The following is a 20,522-nucleotide window of genomic DNA, read 5'->3' as shown; positions in this document are numbered from 1 at the left end:
TGGTAGCCACTACTTCAACTTTCGGCTTAAAAGCGGCGCATGTGGCGTAGACAATATGAACACCTACACAAGGATTTCTATTGTTTGAAGATTTTGTAGGATTATAGGTGATGGTTTGGTACTGTATTAGATACAGAAGAGGATGTCCCTCAAATGTGAGGACACGGCTACTAGTTCCTTGCAGCTGAGGAAGCAGAATGGGCTATGGAATCCGTTATGCAAATTACTTCCAACGACCATGAGATACAAAACATCTGAGATTCTGATATTTCTATCTTCTGTCCTATTGAAACATGTCAAGGGCCATCTCATGTTCTATTCCACACTCTGACAAGCTTCAGAGGTCTCCACAGCCAAGCTAGAACCGAACTGCCCCTCCAACCCCACCACAGCTTCACCTTCACAGCTCCCTCTCCACTAAACTTCACCTACTCTGCACCCTCACCTCCACTTCGCTTCTACACATCACAACAATCATGACCGACGAAACGCCCTCTCAGACTGCCAAGTCCGCCGAGGACCGCAAAGCAGCCTCCGCTCTCGAGAACCTCGACGCCGCAGACTCACCCTCGACACCACAAAACGTCGACGCCGACGCTGCCAACAAAGCCATCAAGAGCCTCGGCGGCGCAAACAAGACCTCTACTACTGCCGCTTCCCATAAGAACGTCAAGGTCGACGCTGCCGATGTTGCACTCCTCGTTGATGAGCTCGAGCTGCCAAAGGCAAAGGCGACCGAGTTGTTGAAGAGTAATGAGGGTGATGCTGTTAAGGCCATGAGGGCGTTTATCAAGGTGTGAGGGGGTACAATTTGGCTTTGAGGTTCGAATAATCAGCTCAGGAAGAGAATGGAAAAGTTGTCATGAGGTATGATATACCAAACACAATCCAGACCTATACAAGTGTCTGACAATTTCGACAGTCACCTTCAAACGAGCCAGAAATATAATGTCAATCACCATGATGGAATTATCAGTATGTCAAACACAAAATATGTGTACTTTAATCAGTCGATCCTCCAAACGCCGAGTCAAGGTCCTGTCCATCCCGTGGTATTCCATTCCATCCCGTCAAAACGAGTGATTGTATGCCATGACGTGTGTTCGCAATTCTAATGTGACCCATAAACTCCAGACCTGAACCTTTCCATGCACAATTACTCTATCTCCACCGTATCAACAACATATTTACTCTATTGCCAAGCTCTAGCCAGAGGGCTACCAATCTTGGGGGCAAACTGAAGACTCTTACGTCGAGCGGCCATGAGGCGCATCAGGACGTTGTCATCCTTGGTCTCGCTGATGATGCCAGCACCCAACTCACGGAAGGGGTTGGCCTTGGGAGGACATGTTCGCATAAGGAGAGCATCCTTAGTAGGGGAGTCACCCATGTCGTCGTCGTCACCATCATCAGATGGAGTATCAGGGACAAGGTTGGCAGCATAGCGAGCAATGGCCTCAGGGGCAGGAGTCTTGGGAACAGGGGTCAGGATAGCTTCAGAATACTCAAAATCCTCCATCTCCTCGTCCTCGTCTCCTTGATCCGAAGGGGTGTACATCCATTGTGTGCTTTCGCGACGGTTGATCGGCGTAGAGGGAGCTGTGCGAGAGCCTCCCTTGGTAGGGCTGCTGACGAGGGTGCCGTTCATGTTGGCCAAAGCCTTGGGCTCCATACTCTTGCGGCGACGAGCTCCACCCCGAGGGACGTTGCTAGTGTCGATCTTGTAGGGACTTTCCTCAACCCAGTCGTTCTCACGCTCACAACTATTTCTGGTTAGCACTGAATCAAAGAATTAGGAAGACTTCGACCTACTCAAGCACCCAACTGACTCCGACACACTGGACGATTCCGTTGCTCTCACGGACCTTCTCCAGTGTGCGCTTGCTGCCGTCCTTGAAGACAACGTGTGTGATTCCAACCTTACTGGATGTCACATCGTTGCCAGAACCGTTGGGGTTCCAGCTCCATGACTTCATGCACTTGGCACCCATTTGTGTGAGCAGCTCCACGAAGATGCTGCTGGCATCAGCTCCCTCGCTGGTGTACACATCAACAAAGACGACAGCTCCGCGAAGTAGAGCAGGGTCGACATCACGTCGGGGAGTTCTAGCGGGTGTACCCAAGGATGACCAGAGCTCAGACTTTGAGGGTGTGACAGGGGCGGGTGTTGAAGGGGCAGACGGGACCTCGGCAATGGTTGCTGGCATACTCTTTCTACCCTTGGTAGCGGAGTAAGAGATGACGGACGCACTCCTGGTTGGGCCTGAGGGGCGCTTGGGAGCAACTCGCGATGCGCTGAAGCTGCGCTTCTTCAGAGGAGAAGGAGATGAGTCGTCTGCAGGCTTCAGAGGAACCTTTGTGGTGGTGTTGAAGGTCTTCATGACTGGACGAACAGGTGTGATGGGTGCCATAGCAACTGGGGCCTCATTCTCATCACCATACTCTTGGCTAGCCTCGGAGAGAGTATCGTCAAAAGCCTCAGTATTGACAACCTCTTCAAGAACCTCAGGCTCCATCAGAGACATCTCGTTAGCCTCGTTGGCCAACTCAACATCCTCCTCAGTGACCTCCATGTCATCAAAAGTGGGTTCAACAATTTCGGCAGCACTGTCGGCCTGAAGTTCTTCCATACCTGCACGTACAGTCATTTCGTCGTCAAAGAAATGAGTTGAGGCGGGTGAGGCATCAGATCGAGGAGTAGCTGACTTGTTAGAGAGCTTCTCTCCACCGAGAGGAGCCATCTTGATAGGCGTGCTGGCCTTCCAAGAACCAAGTCGATCAGCGAGTGCGCTAAATCCACCCATAGAGGCACGAGAAGTCTTAGGTGTCTTGCGAACAAATGGTGTTGGGGTAGTAGGTGCTAAACCCCTGGGAGCCATAGTCTCATCCTCAGAATCCGAGTCTTGAGAGGGCTCCAAGTCCTTCTCCCTGAGCTGGAACATGGGATTTTGTTCTTGCTGAGGAGACTGAGTGGGAGTTGAATTCTTGGACTCAGATTCCTCAGGTGCGTCATCTGCCTCAGCATTCTCCTCCTCAACGTCCATGCTGTCCTCCTGGTCGGTAAGATCATTCACTTCTTCAGCTGCTTCTGGGACTGCTTCAGCCTCAGTCGCAACATCTTCCTCAACCTCGGCGACAGTCTCGATGGCAGCTTCAACTGGAGCAGGCTCTTCGTCAGTCTCATCGACAATCCTCATCTCTTTCTTCAAGGCAGGATCAGCATGACGAGGAAGCACAGCAGACAAGCGGCCAGGGAATTGCAAGTTCTCAATTGGGTCATTGAAGACATCGTCGTCAACAGCATCAAACTCAAGCTCGGCTTGTTCCTCCGACATGAGCTTATCTGAAGGTCGGGTAGAAGGGGCACGACTAGGAGTATCCATACTCAGAGGCTTCATGACTGGTGGCTCACCCAGGTCCGCGACATCTCTAGGTCGCGGCTCTGTGACCGGCTTCAGTCCAGGCATGGCCCGCTTCGCAGGTGAAAGAAGAAGTGACGCCTTCATTGCTGATTGGGTCTGCTGAGGCTTGAGCGATGTTGCAAAGTTCAATCCTTTGATGGGTGATTGGGGTCGCTTAGCCGCAGACATGAGCAGAGAATTCTTGAACGAAGTGCTCTCTCCAGCTTGGGCGGTGTCGTCCTGGGTCTTCTTCATTGTAGATCCAGGCAGAGCAACAGGACCGATTCGGCGAGCTGGTGACCTCATTGTATCCTTGAGAGGCGAAGCTGGGAGTCTCTTCGCAGGAGATAGGCTAATTCCACCAAGATCTGGCGGATTTGTGATGCTGTCTGGGGTATTTGTTGGCTCGGTAGATTTTTCGGTCGGCTCAGGCTGGGTTTTAGCAGCACTTGTAGGAGGCTTGATCGGGTTCTTCTTCATGGGTTTGACAGGCGGCATGTCACCGGCGAGTTCGTCCTCGGAATCATCGTCCCTCGAAACAGGTATCTGGGTAATCTTCTTAGGACTTAAAGGCTTGTTGTCTGTCGACTCGGCGAATCTTACCGCCGCTCTGGTTGTTCGACTTCCAGCTGCTCCTCCACGCTTGGCTGGTCGGCCTCTAATTCCAGGCCGAGCAGGCTCCTTGGCCTCAACGGCAGGCTCAATGTTCTCCTTGTCTGGCTCTTGGAACTTGACAGCCTTTCTGGCAGCGGGCTTGGCAGCAGTTGTTGATTTTGTAGTTGTAATTGTTGTGGTAGTCGTGCGAGCGCGAGTGGTTGTCTTCTTTGCAGGTGCAGGGGCTGGCGCTGGAGCAGACTCTTCTGGTTCAGCAGCAACAGCCTTCCGAGGCCGTCCCCGAGTAGCTCTGACAGGTGCAGCAGTCCCCTTGGGAGGTTCTGTAGCCGCCTTCTTGACTGCACGGCCTCTTGTGGGCTTCGCTGGTGCTACAGGTTCAGCCTCAGATTCTTGCTCCTCGGTCTTCTTTGGTCGACCACGCGTTCTTCTGACAACAGCAACTTCGCGTTGCTCCTCCTCTTCCTCGTCCGCTCTTGTCTTTCTCTTAGCGGCTGTGCTTTTTGTGCCTGCTGTCGCGGTACTCTTTGCCCGCGCAGCAGCTGTGACGATCTTTGTTGTCTTGACCGAGGGATCAGTAGCCTTCGCAGCAGCTCGAGCCCGGGTCATTCTCTTGGGTGGTGATTCCATGGTGATTATGGTTCGCTGTGTTGTTTGTGTATGGTTAGTATGTAGAAAAAGAAAAAGATTAAGTAGGCAGCATCATGTACGATGATGGATTTTGTTTATTGCAGGTCCCTAATCGGGTCGAGGGTCTTCAGTGGACAGGCCGTGTTTGGCGGCGTTGCTGGGCAACGGCCCGCTAAAACGGCAAGGGTGCAGATCGTAGCTGCCAACCGTGAATGTTTGCCCCGCAACCGGGAATTATCTTATTATCCCATGTCCATAACGCGTATGGATAAGTCTGTAGCGTGCTTCTAGACATCCAATAGAATAATTGTTGACTTTAAACACGATCAAATGTCTTGGATATCATCGCGTCTCTTTCCCGCATACTCATTGGTCCTTAAATTGGAGATGAATCGGGAAAGTCTCTTCTTGGGCCGCAGGAAGTCTGCACTAATAATATGGAGAACTACCATCTCCACCAAATTGACAAAAAAGTGGCATCGCAGTAAGAGACAAAGCACAAAAAATGAACATACAACACCAGGTATTCGCTGGTCGTCACCGACCCAACTACTAATCCGGCGCTTCGGAGCTTGACGATGGGAGAGCGGACGGGATCCCGTATTCTCTCTGAGCTTTGGTCGTATGTGAAAGACATGAGGCCAGGACGGACTTTGAAGATGGACGATTGCAGACACTAGGTAGTCAACGAGACTTGGCTCCCTCAAGAGAAAAGGCGCCAATCAATAGTTCCTGGGACTGAAGTAGACAGAAATGGTTATAATAAGAGGCAGAGCTGCCTTGAAATGTTCCTAAAAGGTGGTATCCCAAGATGAGCGGAAGTAGAATATGTGCTTTCAAAATACTCCCAAATCATATGTCCCGAGCTCAATTTCACCTGCGCTTTATCTTCACCAACACACGAAGGTCAAAGAGACTCTCTTGGTGGCATGCAGTGCAGGCGAAATGCTCTTTGTCGAAAGAAACCCAGCCATCGCCCCATTCATGGGGTATCCTGATTCGCCTCAACACCAGGCTGTAACGCCTCTTTAAACAAACAAAAACCAAGAAGGCACTGTCGCAACATCGAACATCAACAGCGCGCAAATTCGCTACGCCTGTGTCTATGGCATGTTCCTCAAAAACTTGACAAGATCGTTCCTATTAACCATATCGCATAGGTGCCTGTCCTTGAGGTCCGCCGTGAGGAGGTGCGTATTGTTGTGGGGGAGGTCCTCCTCCTCCACCATTTGCCACGGCCTTGACATCGGGTCGGTTTACAAGAGGTTGATGGAAGTTGCAGATACGGCATGCGACATCGACGTAGCCAGAGATAGACAAAGGAATAAGTGGCTGTGATTATTCTTAGTTGGCTGTAACGAAGAACCAGAGAAAAGGAGTCTTACAATCCAACAGAACGTGAACCATGGGTTGCTCTTCTGGACATGTGCTGCCATGTTACCACAGTGGTGACATTGGAATATCATGCCCTGATATTCAGAGACTTCCTTTCGGAAGGTGTGCTCGCCGCACACGAAGAAGAAGAACATTGTTGCGATTCGCCAACAGGAAGAAGAGGAAGCGGTGTAAATCTACAGGCGAAGGTTCGTTGAAGTACTGAGGCGTGCGATGTGATGTGATGTGATGTGTTGAAGAGAAGTTAATTAATGCCGATCCAGGAGCTGGGGTTTGAGGTCAAGTGGCGCGTTGTCGTAGTCGTAGTTTAGGCGGCGCAGTTTCTTGGCATGGAAGCTTTAGAGTCAAGGTCAAAGGTCAAGCATGCACGTACCAAGCATAAATGGAAGGTACCTTAGCTTCATGACGTTGATAAGAGATAAAGACTTATTCATCAGGAGTGCTAGCATTAGCTAGGTATTTAAAAAAAAAAAAAAAAAAAAAAAAAAGTACCTACATGAGAAGCAAGAAACTTGTTCAAACCAAGTGCCGGTAAAGGAGACTTTCCATTTACAGGCACAAGAACAAGGTGATGACGAACCGGCAGGGGCTGGCTCTTAGTGGCAACGCTGGCTGTGCACGGACCCCATCTTTTTACGACTAACAGAAGCTCACTGCTCAAGCTGCAGAAATGGATGCTCTACCTGGTGAGGCTTGGGGATTGGATTTTATACTATTCATTTATTTTTAATATCTATCTTATGTTGGATATAATACTCTCCAAAAGATCAAGATATTCAATAGACTCTGTATAAGACGGTCCGTTTCCTCTGCGACTTGTAAAGTGAAGGTCATGAAGGTAACTAAAAATACCTAAACTTTGCGGCGCAAAAAAAAAAAATCGGCAGTAAATGCTAGCTTCCTACGCAAAGCTTTCCATAAACCTCCACAATCCATCATCATGCTTTACGATCTGAATATCGCCTGGTCACCAACGACCAAAGATGAACAGCTTCTCCAAACACTCACTCGCGCATCGACACTCGGGTACTCAACCGTCGCGCTGAACCACACGCTCACGCTACCGCTTCCCGCCAACAACACCGCGCCGTTCCCAACGATAGAACCCAAGCCAGGCTCCAAGCTTCCAAATATCCTCCACCGCGCGACTCTTCCTCTCTCAGACCCTTCAGCAAACAACTACCGCATCCCATCGCTCATCTCAACATACGACATCATCGCGGCCCGTCCACTGACGGATAAGGCTTTTCAGAATGCTTGTCTCACGCTCGACGTACCCATCATATCACTCGACTTGACGCAGGACTTGCCATTTCATCTTAAGCCGAAACCATGCATGGCTGCTATTAACCGTGGCATCCGCTTTGAGGTCTGCTACGGCCAAGTAATCAATGGCGATGACCGAGGGCGCCCAAGGTTTATCTCAAACTTGCAAAGTCTCATCCGGGCGACACGCGGCAGGGGCGTCATGATTAGCAGCGAAGCCAAGAATGCGCTATCTTTACGAGCGCCTGCCGATGTGATAAACATGCTCAATTTTATGGGAGGGTTAAGCAATGAGAAAGGCTTTCAAGGTTTTGGTGAAGTGCCTCGATCTGTTGTGGTGAATGAGGGCATCAAGAGGAATGGTTTCAAGGGTGTTATCAACATCGTTGAAGTGGCCGAGAAAGAAAAGGGCGCGGAAAAAAATGAGGACGGAAAAAAAGCAAAGGGCAAGGGCCAGAATCAGAATCAAAAGCGAAAGACTGGCGAGGAGGATACACAGCAGATCAGTAAACGGCAGGCCAAGAAGATGAAGCTGGCCACGAGGAGTGCAGCAAGTGAGAAGGAATAAGAAATTTGAGATTGGCGCTCTGGGACGCGGATAGGTAGACAGCATGGCATCATGATACCCATAGATAGATGCACAAGCTGACTGGTATGCTCTGGAGACTTGCTCACATTATTATAAGACTAGCTACATCATTACGAGCACGAATGCCCATTCGAAAGAAACCCCCAAGTCCGTCTCAAAGTTTTTACCATTCACATCATCGTCTCCAACGCATTTCAACCATAGGCTCATGGCGTGCCAGTGGCGCGAGCCTTGAGGCCACCGTTTCCTCCAACCAAGTTGCCCAGGTTGAGCGCGCTGCTGAGCTTTGAGGGGTCAGACAGGTCGATAGGGGCTCGTGTCCTGGAAGCTGACTCGGCGTTGGCAGTCGTCGTGGGCTTGGTTCCGTCGAGAGCGGGCTGTGCGAGTCTTCCTGTGGTGTCGGGGCCCATGTTGCCGAGTTCCATTGAAGGAGCATACGTCTGTTGTCCTCCTTGTGTGGAGGAAGCTTCAACCATGGGTTCTTCGATGGAACTGACAGGCTGCTGAGGAGCGGTGGACTCCGTCGTAGCAGGTTGCGCAGCAGACGCAGTAGATTGTTCGGAGACTACGGGTCGTGTCGTCGCAGGCTTCTCGATAGAACTAGGTTCTCCTGGTGCAACCTGAGTCGTGGCGGGCTGCTCAACAGAACTGGGCTCTTGAGGAGCAATCGCCGTGGGGACAGGATTCTCAACAGGGTTGACGATGCTGGAAGGTTGCTGAGGAACAATAGTTTCCGATCTGATTGGTCCAACCACAGCAAAGGGATCCGATGCGAGTGTCGTCTTGGGCAAAAGGCTCTCGGGAATGGGGATCGTAGTGACACCAGGGTTGAACTTTCGACCAAGAGCATCATCAGACTCTGCGGGGGCTTGCACGGTGTGAATCACAGTAACAGGCGCCTGGGTTGAGTCAGTATTAGATATGAGTTTTGACCACAAGAACTTACTGGTGCTTCTCCTGGAATGATCACTGTAACAAGTTGCTTAGAGGAGTTAGTAACAGCTGAAGGATACAAGCTATGGGACTTACAGCCTGAGTAATAGTTTCAACGACAGGCTAGAAGTCGTTCAGTTAGCTTAGAGGTCTCTCGGAATGTTTTCATACTACTTACAGGAGGTGCTGGTGCGACCTGGGTAACATATTGAGTCATAACCTGGACCTGAGTGACATATTGAGTTTGGACTTGGTTGACGACTTCAGTCTTGGTTTCGGTGACAGTAACTGGAGGTGCGTTGATGGTAACAGTCACAACCTCGCCAGCAGCAGCTTCAGCCTCGCCTTGAACAGTCTGAACAACAGTCGCCGTCTCTGTCTCGGTAACTTTTTGAGTGGCAGTTTCAGTTTCGGTGATATAAGACAGCCTCAGTCTAGAGATTTGTTAATACTGAAAACCAGGCTTCAGTGTTTTGTGGCTTGACTCACCCTTCGAACTTAAGTGCATGTGCAACCCCCTCAACCTCTGCCTGCCTCTTTTTCATTATCCCATGTCTTCCCGCGGCCTATTCGAGTCAAAGTCAGTCTCTTGACTTTGTAGTATCTCGGTGTAAGTCCAGTATCCCTCACCTGCGCAACATGGGCGGCGGTAAGCCAAAGCAACAACTTCATGATGACCCAAGCTCCCCAATAACTTTCGGAATTCGATTTGGTGTAGTGAGTGAATGTTCCAACAGTCCAGCTGTTTATGAGTTTTTACGGCCCAGTTGTAAAGAGCGACAGATATAACAGTTCGACAATAGCGATTAAATCTCGGAGATGATATGTCGAGTAGGTATTAAAAGTCGTTCAGTCAAAGGGACAGTAAAAGAATGATTGCCCGGGGCAGAACAAGAAGAGAAGCCGTGACGATAGGTATAGCACCGCCGAGTCCAAAGCCCGGGCAGCACCAAACTTACAAAGTCAATCAATGAAAGAGCGAGCGATTGACAAGGTCACGACGGATAGAAAACAATCAACACAACACAACAACACAATTCAGAATTCAAAAAAAGGTCAGAAGCAAAGGGAGGGGGGGGAGAAGAGAAATGGGATGATTCAGGTTTCTTCAGACCCAAGTCAAGCCGCGCCTCGCCGCCGCACACACCGTCGCAGACGAAGCAGGGGCACGTTTTGGTGCATCATGGTTCTGGAATCTGAGGCTCAAACGGAGACTTGTGACGCTTGGGGTTAGGACGAGCTAGGGTTGGAGTTTGGGGATGAGCTAAGGTTCAGGGGTAAAAAGACGCCATCGCGACAAGGAGTTTGAGGGAATCAGGCATATTATTTGGTGATGACTGAAAGACCAGGTTCATGATCTGCATTGTAAGCTTGCTAGTTGATAACTTTATCGAAATTGAATATAAACTCGCGGTTTGATGACCATATCCCGACAGTTCAGCTCAACATCAAAGTCTTCATCAAAAGACTTGGCACTACCTGTCAAGATGGGACTAAAGGGGGCTAATCAAGGCACCACCGTTTGCCGGGACTTGGCAATAGTTACCGAGACGAGATATGTTGCGATAATATCAAGGAAGTTTTAGTAAGCGCTCGACAGACAATGCGCTTCTGCAATGTAATCACAAGAGAGTCAACGGAGCGGCCATCTTGGCGGCCAAAATGCAGGTACAGCAAAGTATCACAAAACGGTCTCTCCCGCTGTGGTCTTATACCTCATGAAAAAGAGGCCATTCTCGAGAGCGAATTACCATGGTAAAAACAAAGCGAAAAATGCCTAGAATTCTCCATCAATAGCGAGACGCAACTGAAGCACCCCTTGTTCATCCGAGGTTTCGGGAGGGGGCCCGACCTCGCTACTTTGAGTGTATCGGCCGAAGTGCCAAGAGCCATTCAAGAGGCCTCGTTTGATTACACTACCGGAAGCTAATAGACGTCAAGTTTCGAGTTGACGGCTTTTAATTAATTGATCAATTTACTTACAGAATAAGGCTGAGTCTATGGAATCTGCGTATGAACTGTAAGATATGCGTGCTGAGTGCTGTTAAAAGAAACTCTTTGACTTGTTGGTGCTCAATAAACTTACAGCGATAATATACAGGGATGATGATAGATGCACGTCATTATTGGGGAAAGGTTAAAGGCAATGCCGTTACAAATAATATACGGTTACAATTTTAACAAGGGATTGTGCCATTAGGCTTCTAAACAGGCCAAGTAAATTACCATGACCTTGTCAATACCTAAGCAATAATAAGCCCACTAACACAGGTCCATCACCAACATACGTATTCACTTGGCTGTTTACCGCAACATAGCCTCAGAGAGGAGGACAACTTCTGACATATGATAAGGGTGCCAAAATAACTAGTCTAAAGACCTACTAAGTATATACTAAAGTTGCCAAAGTCTATCCCAAACTTACCAAGGTTTTTTTTTATACTTGTGATGGAGATTCTTAGTTTTCTTGCCTCCCCTAGAATAGCTATCATGACTAAGAAAACTCCTCAAAACACAACTCATCATTTCATACTATGAATATGCTACTCGTTTATTGCGCCTATTCCCATGATATCACATCCTAATGCTCTCACCAGGTGACATGTTTCAACTCCAAAAACCCACAATCTGCCTCATCAAGACTCACCAACGCCATAATTCATCCCATCATACTCATCCACTCATGTTATCATCACTATTCACCCCAGCAGAGCTCGAGACCCGTTGACTAACAGGCATGTTACAACCCGAGCTTCCAACAAGATCACCAGGCTGATCCAGCTCCTCCTGAGTTGATCCATAGTCCGTATAGCCGGACTCTTCAGAGTGCGTTTCAGAACCTTCGGGAATAGGAACCATGGCCGTCTTGGTCCAGATATGAATCGCTCGCTTCCAGTCCAGGCCATCAAGACATCCTCCTTTCACGGAGATGACGTTTTTTGACTAGATTCGGTCAGTATGAGATGAGTAGGTAGTAAGCCAAGATGCGATTACGTACAGGCGTTGAGTGAATGAGACGAGTTCCGCATTTGCGACAGAAGTAGCTGTTTGTAACAATTAGCGCCCAGTCAAACAAACATGAGGCTTCTAAAACACCTACCAGTAAAGTTGATGTCCTGAGGCTGTAGGTCGACTATAATGCCCCAAGCCAGTTAGTCCAGCTCGTAACACCAAACAGTTGTTTCCTACCTGTAAACGCTCAGTAGATCCGTGTCAGGCAACTCAAATCGAGGAAAGATGGCAGAAGTGCCAAACGCTGAACCTGTTTGTCGTCTACAAGCATCGCAGTGGCAAATGTAGAGCGCCAGAGGCTGAGGGAGGGGAGTCTTGAAGGTCACTGAACCACATTGACACCTGGCCTCCATGATTGCGAATGAAAGAACGATTCAATTGGACGGTGTGACGACGAGTTTCAATGGTGACGAGATTCGTAAGCAGAGTTTCGATTCTCAGTTCAAAACGCCGTTTCGCAACACACGAAACTCGAGGTGGAGGTTTCGATACTGCGCCGTGTGGAGGCGGGGTTCAGTAATCGCCAATTGGATGCCAACTTCAACAAAAGAATGAGGCTTGAAGGATTCAACTTGATTCAAACAACATTTATAAAGAAGAAACACACGGAGTATTACGAACACAGTCGAACAAATTCCCCCCCGTTATCGCTCAGAGATAAAAGAAAGTTTGACTCCGCGTTTGCAGTGCTACAACAGTACGTGACTCATGCGGCACAGTCTGGCGAGACTCGCGCGAAGTCACATGGGGTAGAAAGGCGTCCTAATTATTGTCCCGGGCTTACTACAGCGCCATTTGCTTATCATATGTAATTATTACTGTTATTCATCGTCACTTTTTCTTATCTGATTCGTGGATATCCTCGGCATTTAGCCTAGATATGCCTCGAATAGCCTCGGATTTGCTGTTGTATGCGGTGTGGAAGCAGCCTTTGTTCTGGGCGTTACACTTTGCTTTGTGGAACGGTCGTCAACGGTCAGATGTTGAAACTTGGAATTGGATTGGGCTATTTCCAATTGTACAAGCCAAAGTGTTGTTTCTTGTGACGTCGTCCTATTCATCGGAGTATTTGTAATATCATTTACATGACACGATGGGTATCAACAGGTTACTGGAGGGCAGAAACGGCATTTGTAGGTATATCATTCTCAGTATAGTACAAAAGACAGGTGCCAACTCCAATGCTACCAATACTATGTAGTCCCTAGCTCAATTTCGTAGACTTGAACTCCGTGATACAGTGCTATACCAATGCCAATGCAGACAGCCAATCTTGGCCAGCAAGAACTCCGTCATGACATAACTCATGAACCATCATGCCCAAGCAAACAATTATGCACGAGCTCTCGTAGACCTTTCCGCTATCATGTTATCTGCCAAAGCCGTCGTGACAGCTCCAACTTCCGTCTCCGGGTTTCTCCACCCAACATCACTCTTGATCCATTCCATCTTCTCCTGTACCTTTTCCGTACAAACAACTACAATTCTTCCCAGCCCTGCCTCCCTCAACTCTGCTTGCAGCGTCTCACACCACTCAAGCTTGTCCAAATCGCTCATCTCTCTCGCCACAACCTCCATCTCAACCCTCTCCAGTCGTTCCATCAGGGCAAGTCCCTCGCCGACCCATCGCCGTGCCGCCTCGGCCCTACGCCCCACTCCGCCTCCGAACGCGGGGCCCGTCACCACCGATGTACTCGCTCCAAGAACCATCTTCATCCGAAGTCCTCTGACTCCAGATGCCCATTCAGTACACAAGGCGCGCCATTCCTCACGACCTGCACCTCCGACCACTACGTCTCGTGCAAGTACTTCCAACCGAACATAGCGGAGAGAACCTCGCTGCCATGGAGCTAGAGCTCGAGTGAAGGCACGGGCGGCCCAGAGGCCTGATGCGAACCAGTTTACAAAGACAAACTCGTTTTGTGTGAATGGTAAAAGACGTGCTTCGCTGTAAATCTGGCGGTTCGTGCGAAGGAGACTCGTTGGAAGACCCGAGAGGGGACGGTATGGCGATAACAGCCCCAGGTCGTTTTGCTCGTCACGATTCGCTTTATCCTCTTTAGATGAAGTGTCTATATCGACTGTCTGAAGAATGTATTGGCAATGCACTGGAGTTGGATACCATGGTGCAAGCTGTGCGTGGCGAACTGGACACATGAGGTGAAGCCAGTGGTAAATATGAAGTCGAATTTCGAGAGGCAATGATAGGAAGGTGAGTTTGTTGTCAGCTTTTTCGGTCGCGAAGCGTGGCATCGAGCGTGGTATGGCTTCATTGATCGGCACGATTTCCATATGCGGTTGAGACGCTTCTGAGATATGGGTATATGTATCAGGAGGCATGCCAGCGCCGTGGCAACATAATTGATAAGAAGCCATCATCACGGAGCGTGAATTGCGTGAAGATGGCAGCTCAGGGAATGATGATGAGGAGATGATGTTCAGTCCAGCTTCTCCTCGCAGATGTATAAGTAGCCCATCATGTCTCCAATATTCCGCAGTGCCAGAAAGCACGACGCTCAGATAAGGTTATCAATTGTCCCGATATTTTTCTCAATGCCACAGTCTCGTGAGCTCAAGCCATGTGCTGTCAAAAACGCGGGGAATGGGTAGCTTTGACGCTGAGGACGTTTGAGTGACGACATGGCTGAGCATGGCGACGAATGATTGATGCAGATGCAGGCGCGAATCGGCCACAGCCGACTTCAGGTCAGCTTACTGGACAACCTGGGCTTGGCGCGATGAAGCTCTAGCTTGAAGCTAATATCTACATAGAATTGAGGATGAGAATTGGAATGAGGTCAGCTTAGAATACCAATTGGTTTTCAATGTCTCCAACTCGAGCTGAGATGTCTTGTTCTCAGTCTGATCATGAAGCAAAGTGCCGAGATATTCGTATAGAGTATTGTGGAGAAGTTTCGTAATAAGACTGTATAATGCACTGCTTTCAAACTGTACAGTCGAAGCGATATTAGGTATCGAAAGCCGTCTGTGATCGCCGACTAGATACTGCTATCCTAACGCATCAGACCTAAACAGCCGTCAGCTTATCTCACTACTAAACTGGGTATATCAACACAAAACCACTCACTCGCAATCCTTCAAAACGCCTTCGAGCTAAAATAGTTTGCCAACCTGATGGCAGAATGCCACAACGCCTCTGAGTTTGACCATCAGATCACTTGCTCATGAAGGAACAAACCCTTGCTGAGGTTGTTGCTGTTGGTCACTGGGTGGTATGTTGATACCTTGAAGTCCCTTGTAGACATCCACTTTGCGCTCATACTCAACGTTGCGCGGCACTTCAAAGTCTCCCCGTGCCGCAAACCAAAGCAATGTCTCTGGTTCCGCTCCTCGCACCTTGACTTCCGGGATCTCTGGTTTCTCTGGCTCCTCATCATCTTCCTCTTCGTCGCCTTCCTCCTCGTCCTCTTCTTCTTCATCGTCATCTATAGGCCTTCGTAGACCAGTGCGTACGTTTTTAACTCCATTTGCACGTTCTTCCGCCGTATAGGGATCGCTGTTTTCGGTCGATATGAAGTGAATTACCCGATCCGAGAGCCAACTTCGCAATTCGCGCCAGATTTGTTCTAGAGATTCCAGACCCTCGGGTGTAGCGAGTCGTGCTGTTTCGAGACCCTGACTGACGAATTCTTCGACGTCGGGCTCGAGTTTCTTGCGCAGGAGTTGGAGAAGTACGTTTTCTTGGGTTCGGCCAGGGTAATTCGTCGATGGACGGATGGCCATGCGATTGAAGAGGTCTGCATTTTCGTTCGTGCTCTCTAGAAGCGACTTGAGATTCTTTTGAAGAATTTTGGCTGAAGCTTGAATTGATTTTCTAGTGGGATGTATTAGCTGCTGTCTAACGTGGCGCACTGCGGTGTAGAGGCATACGGAGGTGGCAGAGGATTGCTCTTCAGTAGATCCTGCCTGAAGCTCTGCACACTGCTGGACAGCTGAGCTACCTTGCTCAGTGTCTGTTCAAGAGCTTTGAGCTCATCGTCATCCAGATTAAGAGTGGCCATGATGCCTCCGCCGGAAGTGGTAGGATGTTGATTGTCGTTTCTGCTGGTTGCAAATGGTCTGCAGCTGACGAATGATGCTGCAAAATACACGATGACGATAGCCAATGCTACTCCAAAGGAAGTATGCTTGATGCTTGGTAATTAAAGTATTGGATGTTGGTAAAAGAAATTCGGGTTTGACGCGGGGCATTTCAAAGCTTCCAGAACAAAGCGCGTCCGTCACCGCACACCGAGCTCGGTGTAGCGGAGCTTACCCAAAGCTCAGCTCAAATATCAAGCCTGGCAGTTCAGGCACAAAAGCCTCCCCTTATATCACCACCCTACTCCGTACGGAACTTTTTAATAGAACACCTAGACCCTGAAACAAGCGGAGATCTCTCCACTCACCCCAGATTCTGATAATTTCATCAACGTCATGGGCCATTTTGCGACATCAGCGCCAAAATCACACAATCTGCGCTTACATGACAAGCTCCGTGGATGCCGCCGTAGCGACGTCGATCTTATAGGGCGATCGGCCGCATCGGGCCCGGAAACCGACACTCCGCTGTTTCGGAGGATGACATTTGTGATATTATTGGAATTGTGAATGATTTGGACAACCAAGTTATTGGCTGGATGTTTCTCGCAGCTCATAGTAATCTGATAATACGAAATGATACTGATTGATAATCGTCATAAACAGCTACTAGCTTGATATCAGCTCGACGTTGCTGAAAGTTTCTAAGCTACAGAATTAGATTGACTGGTAGGCCGAAAGGTACACCAAAAGTTCTTAAGCTCATTAGAGTTTCATTCAATCAATTTATGGCTTTTCATCAATTTAAATACAAGAAATCATAGCTGGCTATGCTTGATGCGAAAAAGTGTTCATAAATTCAACATCTTCCATGCTGTAATAACATCAAGAATAACCGCTAAAGTGAAAAACGCCGAATCAAAAAGATACCTCGGTCATAGCTCATAAGATTTTGGGGTGTGAAATTTAGCTGTTGCGAACATGGGATACAGCCTTGCTCTCGTATCCATTGGCATCGACAAATGGATAACGAGCTCGGCGTTCCAGATCATCAAGAGGGATGGTGGAGCGGATGTACCTGCGGCGTATGGCGTTAGCACGTCTTAAACTATGCGATGATGTGATTTCGTGGCTTTCCGGCGCATCAATCACTTGTGGGGAGGGTTTGGATTATCCACTTACTTCTTCCTGCCATCATCATCGGGGTTGAAGTCCCAGCTAGTGAACTCACCCTCCTTGAGAGCGTCCCACACAACTCGTCGTGTGCGTTGAGATAGAAGAACCTTCTCGGTGATTTCATCAAAGTCCCAGCGAGCATGGGCCTCGGCCTCGAACTTGTGGAAGACTTCCCTGGCTTCCTCCTGCTCGGGTGTTTGTGGTGCAATCTTTCTGAAACGGGCGAGGTTGTCCAATTCCTTAGGGTCGCGTGCAAGGTTGTAAAGCTGAGGCTCATCAGCTGGGCAGGTGATGTACTTCCAATCGCCTCGTCGGATCATCATCATAGGGCGAACAGTACCTTCACCAGTGTACTCTGCGATAACAGTGTCGTGGCCTTCGCGGCCTTCGAGATGCGGTAGCATGCTGATTCCATCCATTGGCAAGTAGGGTGATGGCTTAGTGCCAACCAAGTCGCAGATCGTTGGTAGAAGATCGAGAGTTGAAACGTTTTGAGTGACGCGGTGGGGAGTGAATCGCTTGGGGTAGTTGATCAACATGGGAACTCGAACAGATGACTCGAAGTAGCTCATCTTGTACCAGAGTCCACGCTCACCCAGCATGTCGCCGTGGTCGCCGCTGAAGATGACAATGGTGTTCTCGGCCAGACCCGCATCCTCGAGTGTCTCAAGAAGGCGACCGATGCAGTCGTCAACATAGCTCACTGAGCCGTAGTAAGCTCGCTTGGCGCGCTTGATCTGCTCCTCTGAAAAGTCCTGGTCCCAAAGGTCGCAGACCTTCAGAAGGCGTTGGCTGTGGGCATCAAGGTCTTCCTTGTTCATCTTCACCTCAGGTAGGGCGATGTCGACATCCTCATACAGGTTCCAGTACTTCTTGGTGATAGTGTAAGGGTCGTGTGGGTGAGTAAGCGAAACAGTCAGTGCGAAAGGTCGCTTCTTAGGTCCCTCTCGAACGTGATCCCAAAGGTATTGAGTGCTCTTGAACATGACCTCCTCATCGTAGTCGAGCTGGTTGCTTCGGCCACAGGGACCAGCTTGGAGAATGGAGCTGGCGTTGTGGTACCACTCAAGGCGGGTGTCAGGCTCATCCCAGTTCACAGCCCAACCAAAGTCACCGGGGTAGATATCACTGGTAAGTCGCTGTTCGTAACCGTGAAGTTGGTCACCGATGAAGTGCATCTTTCCAGCAAGAGCAGTGTGGTAACCCTTGGAACGGAGGTAGTGGGCATAAGTTGGCACATCAGAGCCAATCTGGGCAGCGTTGTCGTAAGCACCAATCTTCATAGGTAGTTGGCCACTGATCAAACTCATGCGCGAGGGAGCGCAGAGTGGTGAGGGGCAGTAAGCAGAGTCGAACTGGACAGCAGTTGAAGCAAGACGGTCGAGGTTTGGTGTCTTGATCTGAGAGTTGGGGTTGTACATCTTGAGTTGAGGAGCAGCCAGTTGATCGGCCATGATAAAGAGGATGTTGGGTGTCTCCGACTCTGAAGAGAGCTGAGGAGCAGCCATGCTCTCTCCATTAGAGGGAGGGAGGGAGTTGAGATCGGGAGCCATTGTTACTTGGCTCAATTTAGAGGATGGTAGAATACGAGGTCTTGATGTGAATCTCCTGAGATAGCTTGATGCTTTCAAACACTGGAAATGGGTATCTAGAGACGTGTGCTTGAAGAAAGGAAGTATTGAAAGAGGAGGGTTTAGTGAGGAAGTGTCGAAAGGTAAAAAGGTGAGTGCGGATGAGTGGTTAAATAGATACAAACATATGCAGGATGTAGGTCGACGGGTGGAGTTTAACTAGGGTTTGTCATGGAAGTCGACTTAATGCTTCTAGCCAGCTGTAACCCGAAGCCTCGTGAGTAGGTAAATGCGGAGAGGTACTAGATTCGTTTATCAAGGGAGTAGTCTCGTGATATCCCTGTTAGGGCTATGATTCAGATGAATGAGTGAGAGCCTAGAGGAGGTGGGCGATGAGCGGATGGTACGGTACGGAGAGGCAAGGCAACACCTTGGCACACAGACACGGCGTATGCATTTATCATCTCACAGGGGTCAGAGTGGAGGAATGGGGGAAATAAGTAGATCTGCACGAGGGTGAATAATGCCCGTGGGCGAGCGAGTATTTGGTGGGAAATAAGAAGATAACTAATGTGAATATCCCGATGACAAGAGGCCAAAAGAGGAATAGCAACCGGTGAGGTGATTGACGCCACAAGTTTTGCAATCGAAAAGGAGTGGGATCAATGTCTTGTCTCGTCTCATCTTGCCAATCTTTTGACTTTTGAGAGGCAAAGCAATCAGCCAGAAAGAAGAGAGAACAGTAATGTTAAAAATGAGCTGGGGTGTGTCTAAGTTCTTTTGATGTGGAGGCGGCTCATAGCGGTGGGCTTTTTGGCTTTGGGCCCACAGTAGCTTAGCTTTAGGGGTGTGTCTCCTACGGTAGCAGCAGCAGCAATAGCCAGGGGTTATTCCAATAAACCGTGTCCGAGTTCCCATCATGCAGAAAGAGGATCTGTAAGATGAGTCTAGGGGGGCGTGTGCGGATTTCTTCCAGAACATGGGTGCTGTAGCACATGCAATTATCCGAAAGTCCACCTTATTCTTGAGGCCAACCTCGAACCCGACGTCTTGGACCAAGAGTTTTACCACGAACACAAATTGAGTCACGAGGATCGTGATCAACACGTATGCATTGTTCGTTCTCAGATAACCTTTTTTGGTTATCGCCATCAGTCTTACGAAATTACAACCCTGTCGCTTGGTATCATTGTGTTTCTCCGTAGACACAATTAAATGTAATGTCTGGCTAATACACCACCATTTACAAAATGATGGTGTTTAGGAAGATATGGGAAATGAGTGTCATATCACATGCTCACTTATTTAACTACCCTTGTTTTGTCTTCTTGATTCCAGTTACGCTTCTGAGATACGGCGGCGGTATGTAGATAACCGTCTACGAAGATTCTTCGGCCAATGCCACTACACAGATGGTGCATATCCCACGTTTGTGAGACTGAGAACGCAAGATACGGGTAGAAACGTTGCACATCAGGTCTTCAAACCCTGTTTCGAATGTGTAAATTAACACTCACACAAACTTGATACTTGTCTATTAATTCATGTCGTGTAATACCTGTTGAGTTGTCTGTTGTCATTTGATCATCGCCAGCCAAAATGAAGATTCCATTGGATCTGTCTGTTTTACTTTATGCAAATACAAGGGAATAGTCTTGGCAGCGCAGGGGTTCCAAGCGACTACTCGATTCGGCCATCAGCCAACCACGATTGGCTCATCAAATTCTTGTCCAGTCCTTCCCTGGCCAAGCCCAGAACCCATAGAGATTGACAGCTGGAACTCTAGTGTAGATTTACCCCAGCCCGGGCTCTCACCTTTACCTTAGACTCTCTGCTTCATCATCCGCCAGCCGCGAAGCCACTTCTGCTCCATCCATCCCATCATGATCGAGAAGC

General features: G+C 49.0%; 9 protein-coding genes across 9 annotated transcripts; 2 read left to right on the top strand and 7 right to left on the bottom strand.

The window, feature by feature from the left end:
• Positions 1-389: 389 nt before the first annotated feature.
• On the top strand, positions 390-1,042 carry FOBCDRAFT_213167 (uncharacterized protein). The gene has a single exon (XM_031194492.3). It carries the CDS (start codon positions 477-479, stop codon positions 798-800), a length of 324 nt encoding a protein of 107 aa, XP_031029230.1. The 5' UTR covers positions 390-476; the 3' UTR covers positions 801-1,042.
• A 150-nt stretch (positions 1,043-1,192) lies between these two features.
• FOBCDRAFT_284566 (uncharacterized protein) lies at positions 1,193-4,643 on the bottom strand (the record flags this gene model as incomplete). Its single annotated transcript, XM_031194490.2, has 2 exons — positions 1,193-1,763; positions 1,813-4,643. The coding sequence occupies 2 exons, from the start codon at positions 4,641-4,643 to the stop codon at positions 1,193-1,195; spliced, it is 3,402 nt and encodes a 1,133-aa protein (XP_031029228.2).
• A 962-nt stretch (positions 4,644-5,605) lies between these two features.
• Positions 5,606-6,318, bottom strand: FOBCDRAFT_8300 (uncharacterized protein). Its single transcript, XM_031194489.3, has 2 exons — positions 6,029-6,318; positions 5,606-5,975 (listed from the first exon to the last, which is right to left on the bottom strand). Exons 1-2 carry the CDS (start codon positions 6,170-6,172, stop codon positions 5,787-5,789), a joined length of 333 nt encoding a protein of 110 aa, XP_031029227.1. The 5' UTR covers positions 6,173-6,318; the 3' UTR covers positions 5,606-5,786.
• A 642-nt stretch (positions 6,319-6,960) lies between these two features.
• Positions 6,961-7,986, top strand: FOBCDRAFT_8295 (RNase P subunit p30-domain-containing protein). Its single transcript, XM_031194488.3, has one exon. It carries the CDS (start codon positions 6,979-6,981, stop codon positions 7,870-7,872), a length of 894 nt encoding a protein of 297 aa, XP_031029226.2. The 5' UTR covers positions 6,961-6,978; the 3' UTR covers positions 7,873-7,986.
• On the bottom strand, positions 7,987-9,498 carry FOBCDRAFT_284564 (uncharacterized protein; the record flags this gene model as incomplete). The annotated part of the gene is made up of 6 exons (XM_031194486.3): positions 7,987-8,792; positions 8,840-8,875; positions 8,923-8,949; positions 9,005-9,260; positions 9,316-9,392; positions 9,457-9,498. The coding sequence occupies 6 exons, from the start codon at positions 9,496-9,498 to the stop codon at positions 8,100-8,102; spliced, it is 1,131 nt and encodes a 376-aa protein (XP_031029224.2). The 3' UTR covers positions 7,987-8,099.
• A 1,785-nt stretch (positions 9,499-11,283) lies between these two features.
• FOBCDRAFT_213156 (Mss4-like protein) lies at positions 11,284-12,550 on the bottom strand. The gene is made up of 4 exons (XM_031194485.3): positions 12,016-12,550; positions 11,927-11,959; positions 11,825-11,870; positions 11,284-11,769 (listed from the first exon to the last, which is right to left on the bottom strand). Exons 1-4 carry the CDS (start codon positions 12,189-12,191, stop codon positions 11,500-11,502), a joined length of 525 nt encoding a protein of 174 aa, XP_031029223.2. The 5' UTR covers positions 12,192-12,550; the 3' UTR covers positions 11,284-11,499.
• A 620-nt stretch (positions 12,551-13,170) lies between these two features.
• FOBCDRAFT_284562 (uncharacterized protein) lies at positions 13,171-14,214 on the bottom strand (the record flags this gene model as incomplete). Its single annotated transcript, XM_031194484.2, has 1 exon — positions 13,171-14,214. The coding sequence occupies one exon, from the start codon at positions 14,212-14,214 to the stop codon at positions 13,171-13,173; it is 1,044 nt and encodes a 347-aa protein (XP_031029222.2).
• A 523-nt stretch (positions 14,215-14,737) lies between these two features.
• FOBCDRAFT_8278 (mediator of RNA polymerase II transcription complex subunit 8-domain-containing protein) lies at positions 14,738-16,007 on the bottom strand. The gene is made up of 2 exons (XM_031194483.3): positions 15,730-16,007; positions 14,738-15,673 (listed from the first exon to the last, which is right to left on the bottom strand). Exons 1-2 carry the CDS (start codon positions 15,858-15,860, stop codon positions 15,022-15,024), a joined length of 783 nt encoding a protein of 260 aa, XP_031029221.1. The 5' UTR covers positions 15,861-16,007; the 3' UTR covers positions 14,738-15,021.
• A 612-nt stretch (positions 16,008-16,619) lies between these two features.
• Positions 16,620-19,001, bottom strand: FOBCDRAFT_153089 (alkaline-phosphatase-like protein). Its single transcript, XM_031194482.3, has 2 exons — positions 17,062-19,001; positions 16,620-16,957 (listed from the first exon to the last, which is right to left on the bottom strand). The coding sequence occupies exons 1-2, from the start codon at positions 18,606-18,608 to the stop codon at positions 16,846-16,848; spliced, it is 1,659 nt and encodes a 552-aa protein (XP_031029220.2). The 5' UTR covers positions 18,609-19,001; the 3' UTR covers positions 16,620-16,845.
• Positions 19,002-20,522: the final 1,521 nt, after the last annotated feature.

Source organism: Fusarium oxysporum, chromosome I, assembly GCF_013085055.1.
Source record: "Fusarium oxysporum Fo47 chromosome I, complete sequence".
Taxonomy (NCBI): Eukaryota; Fungi; Ascomycota; class Sordariomycetes; order Hypocreales; family Nectriaceae; genus Fusarium; species Fusarium oxysporum.
The sequence above is the reverse complement of the archived record's forward strand: the minus strand, read 5'-3'. Positions and strand labels throughout refer to the sequence as shown.

Bases quoted from the DNA above. Each gene is read 5' to 3' on its own strand.
- FOBCDRAFT_213156 (XM_031194485.3), bottom strand. From the start codon at position 12,191: ATGGAGGCCAGGTGTCAATGTGGTTCAGTGACCTTCAAGACTCCCCTC. The intron at 11,871-11,926 runs GTAGGTGTTTTA...TGTTACAAACAG, and splicing joins TCAGGACATCAACTTTACTG to CTACTTCTGTCGCAAATGCG. The intron at 11,770-11,824 runs GTACGTAATCGC...GACCGAATCTAG, and splicing joins GTCTCATTCACTCAACGCCT to TCAAAAAACGTCATCTCCGT.
- FOBCDRAFT_213167 (XM_031194492.3), top strand. From the start codon at position 477: ATGACCGACGAAACGCCCTCTCAGACTGCCAAGTCCGCCGAGGACCGC.
- FOBCDRAFT_8295 (XM_031194488.3), top strand. From the start codon at position 6,979: ATGCTTTACGATCTGAATATCGCCTGGTCACCAACGACCAAAGATGAA.
- FOBCDRAFT_153089 (XM_031194482.3), bottom strand. From the start codon at position 18,608: ATGGCTCCCGATCTCAACTCCCTCCCTCCCTCTAATGGAGAGAGCATG. The intron at 16,958-17,061 runs GTAAGTGGATAA...CATACGCCGCAG, and splicing joins GATGATGATGGCAGGAAGAA to GTACATCCGCTCCACCATCC.
- FOBCDRAFT_8300 (XM_031194489.3), bottom strand. From the start codon at position 6,172: ATGTTCTTCTTCTTCGTGTGCGGCGAGCACACCTTCCGAAAGGAAGTC. The intron at 5,976-6,028 runs GTAAGACTCCTT...GAATAATCACAG, and splicing joins GGTTCACGTTCTGTTGGATT to CCACTTATTCCTTTGTCTAT.
- FOBCDRAFT_8278 (XM_031194483.3), bottom strand. From the start codon at position 15,860: ATGGCCACTCTTAATCTGGATGACGATGAGCTCAAAGCTCTTGAACAG. The intron at 15,674-15,729 runs GTATGCCTCTAC...ACATCCCACTAG, and splicing joins AGCAATCCTCTGCCACCTCC to AAAATCAATTCAAGCTTCAG.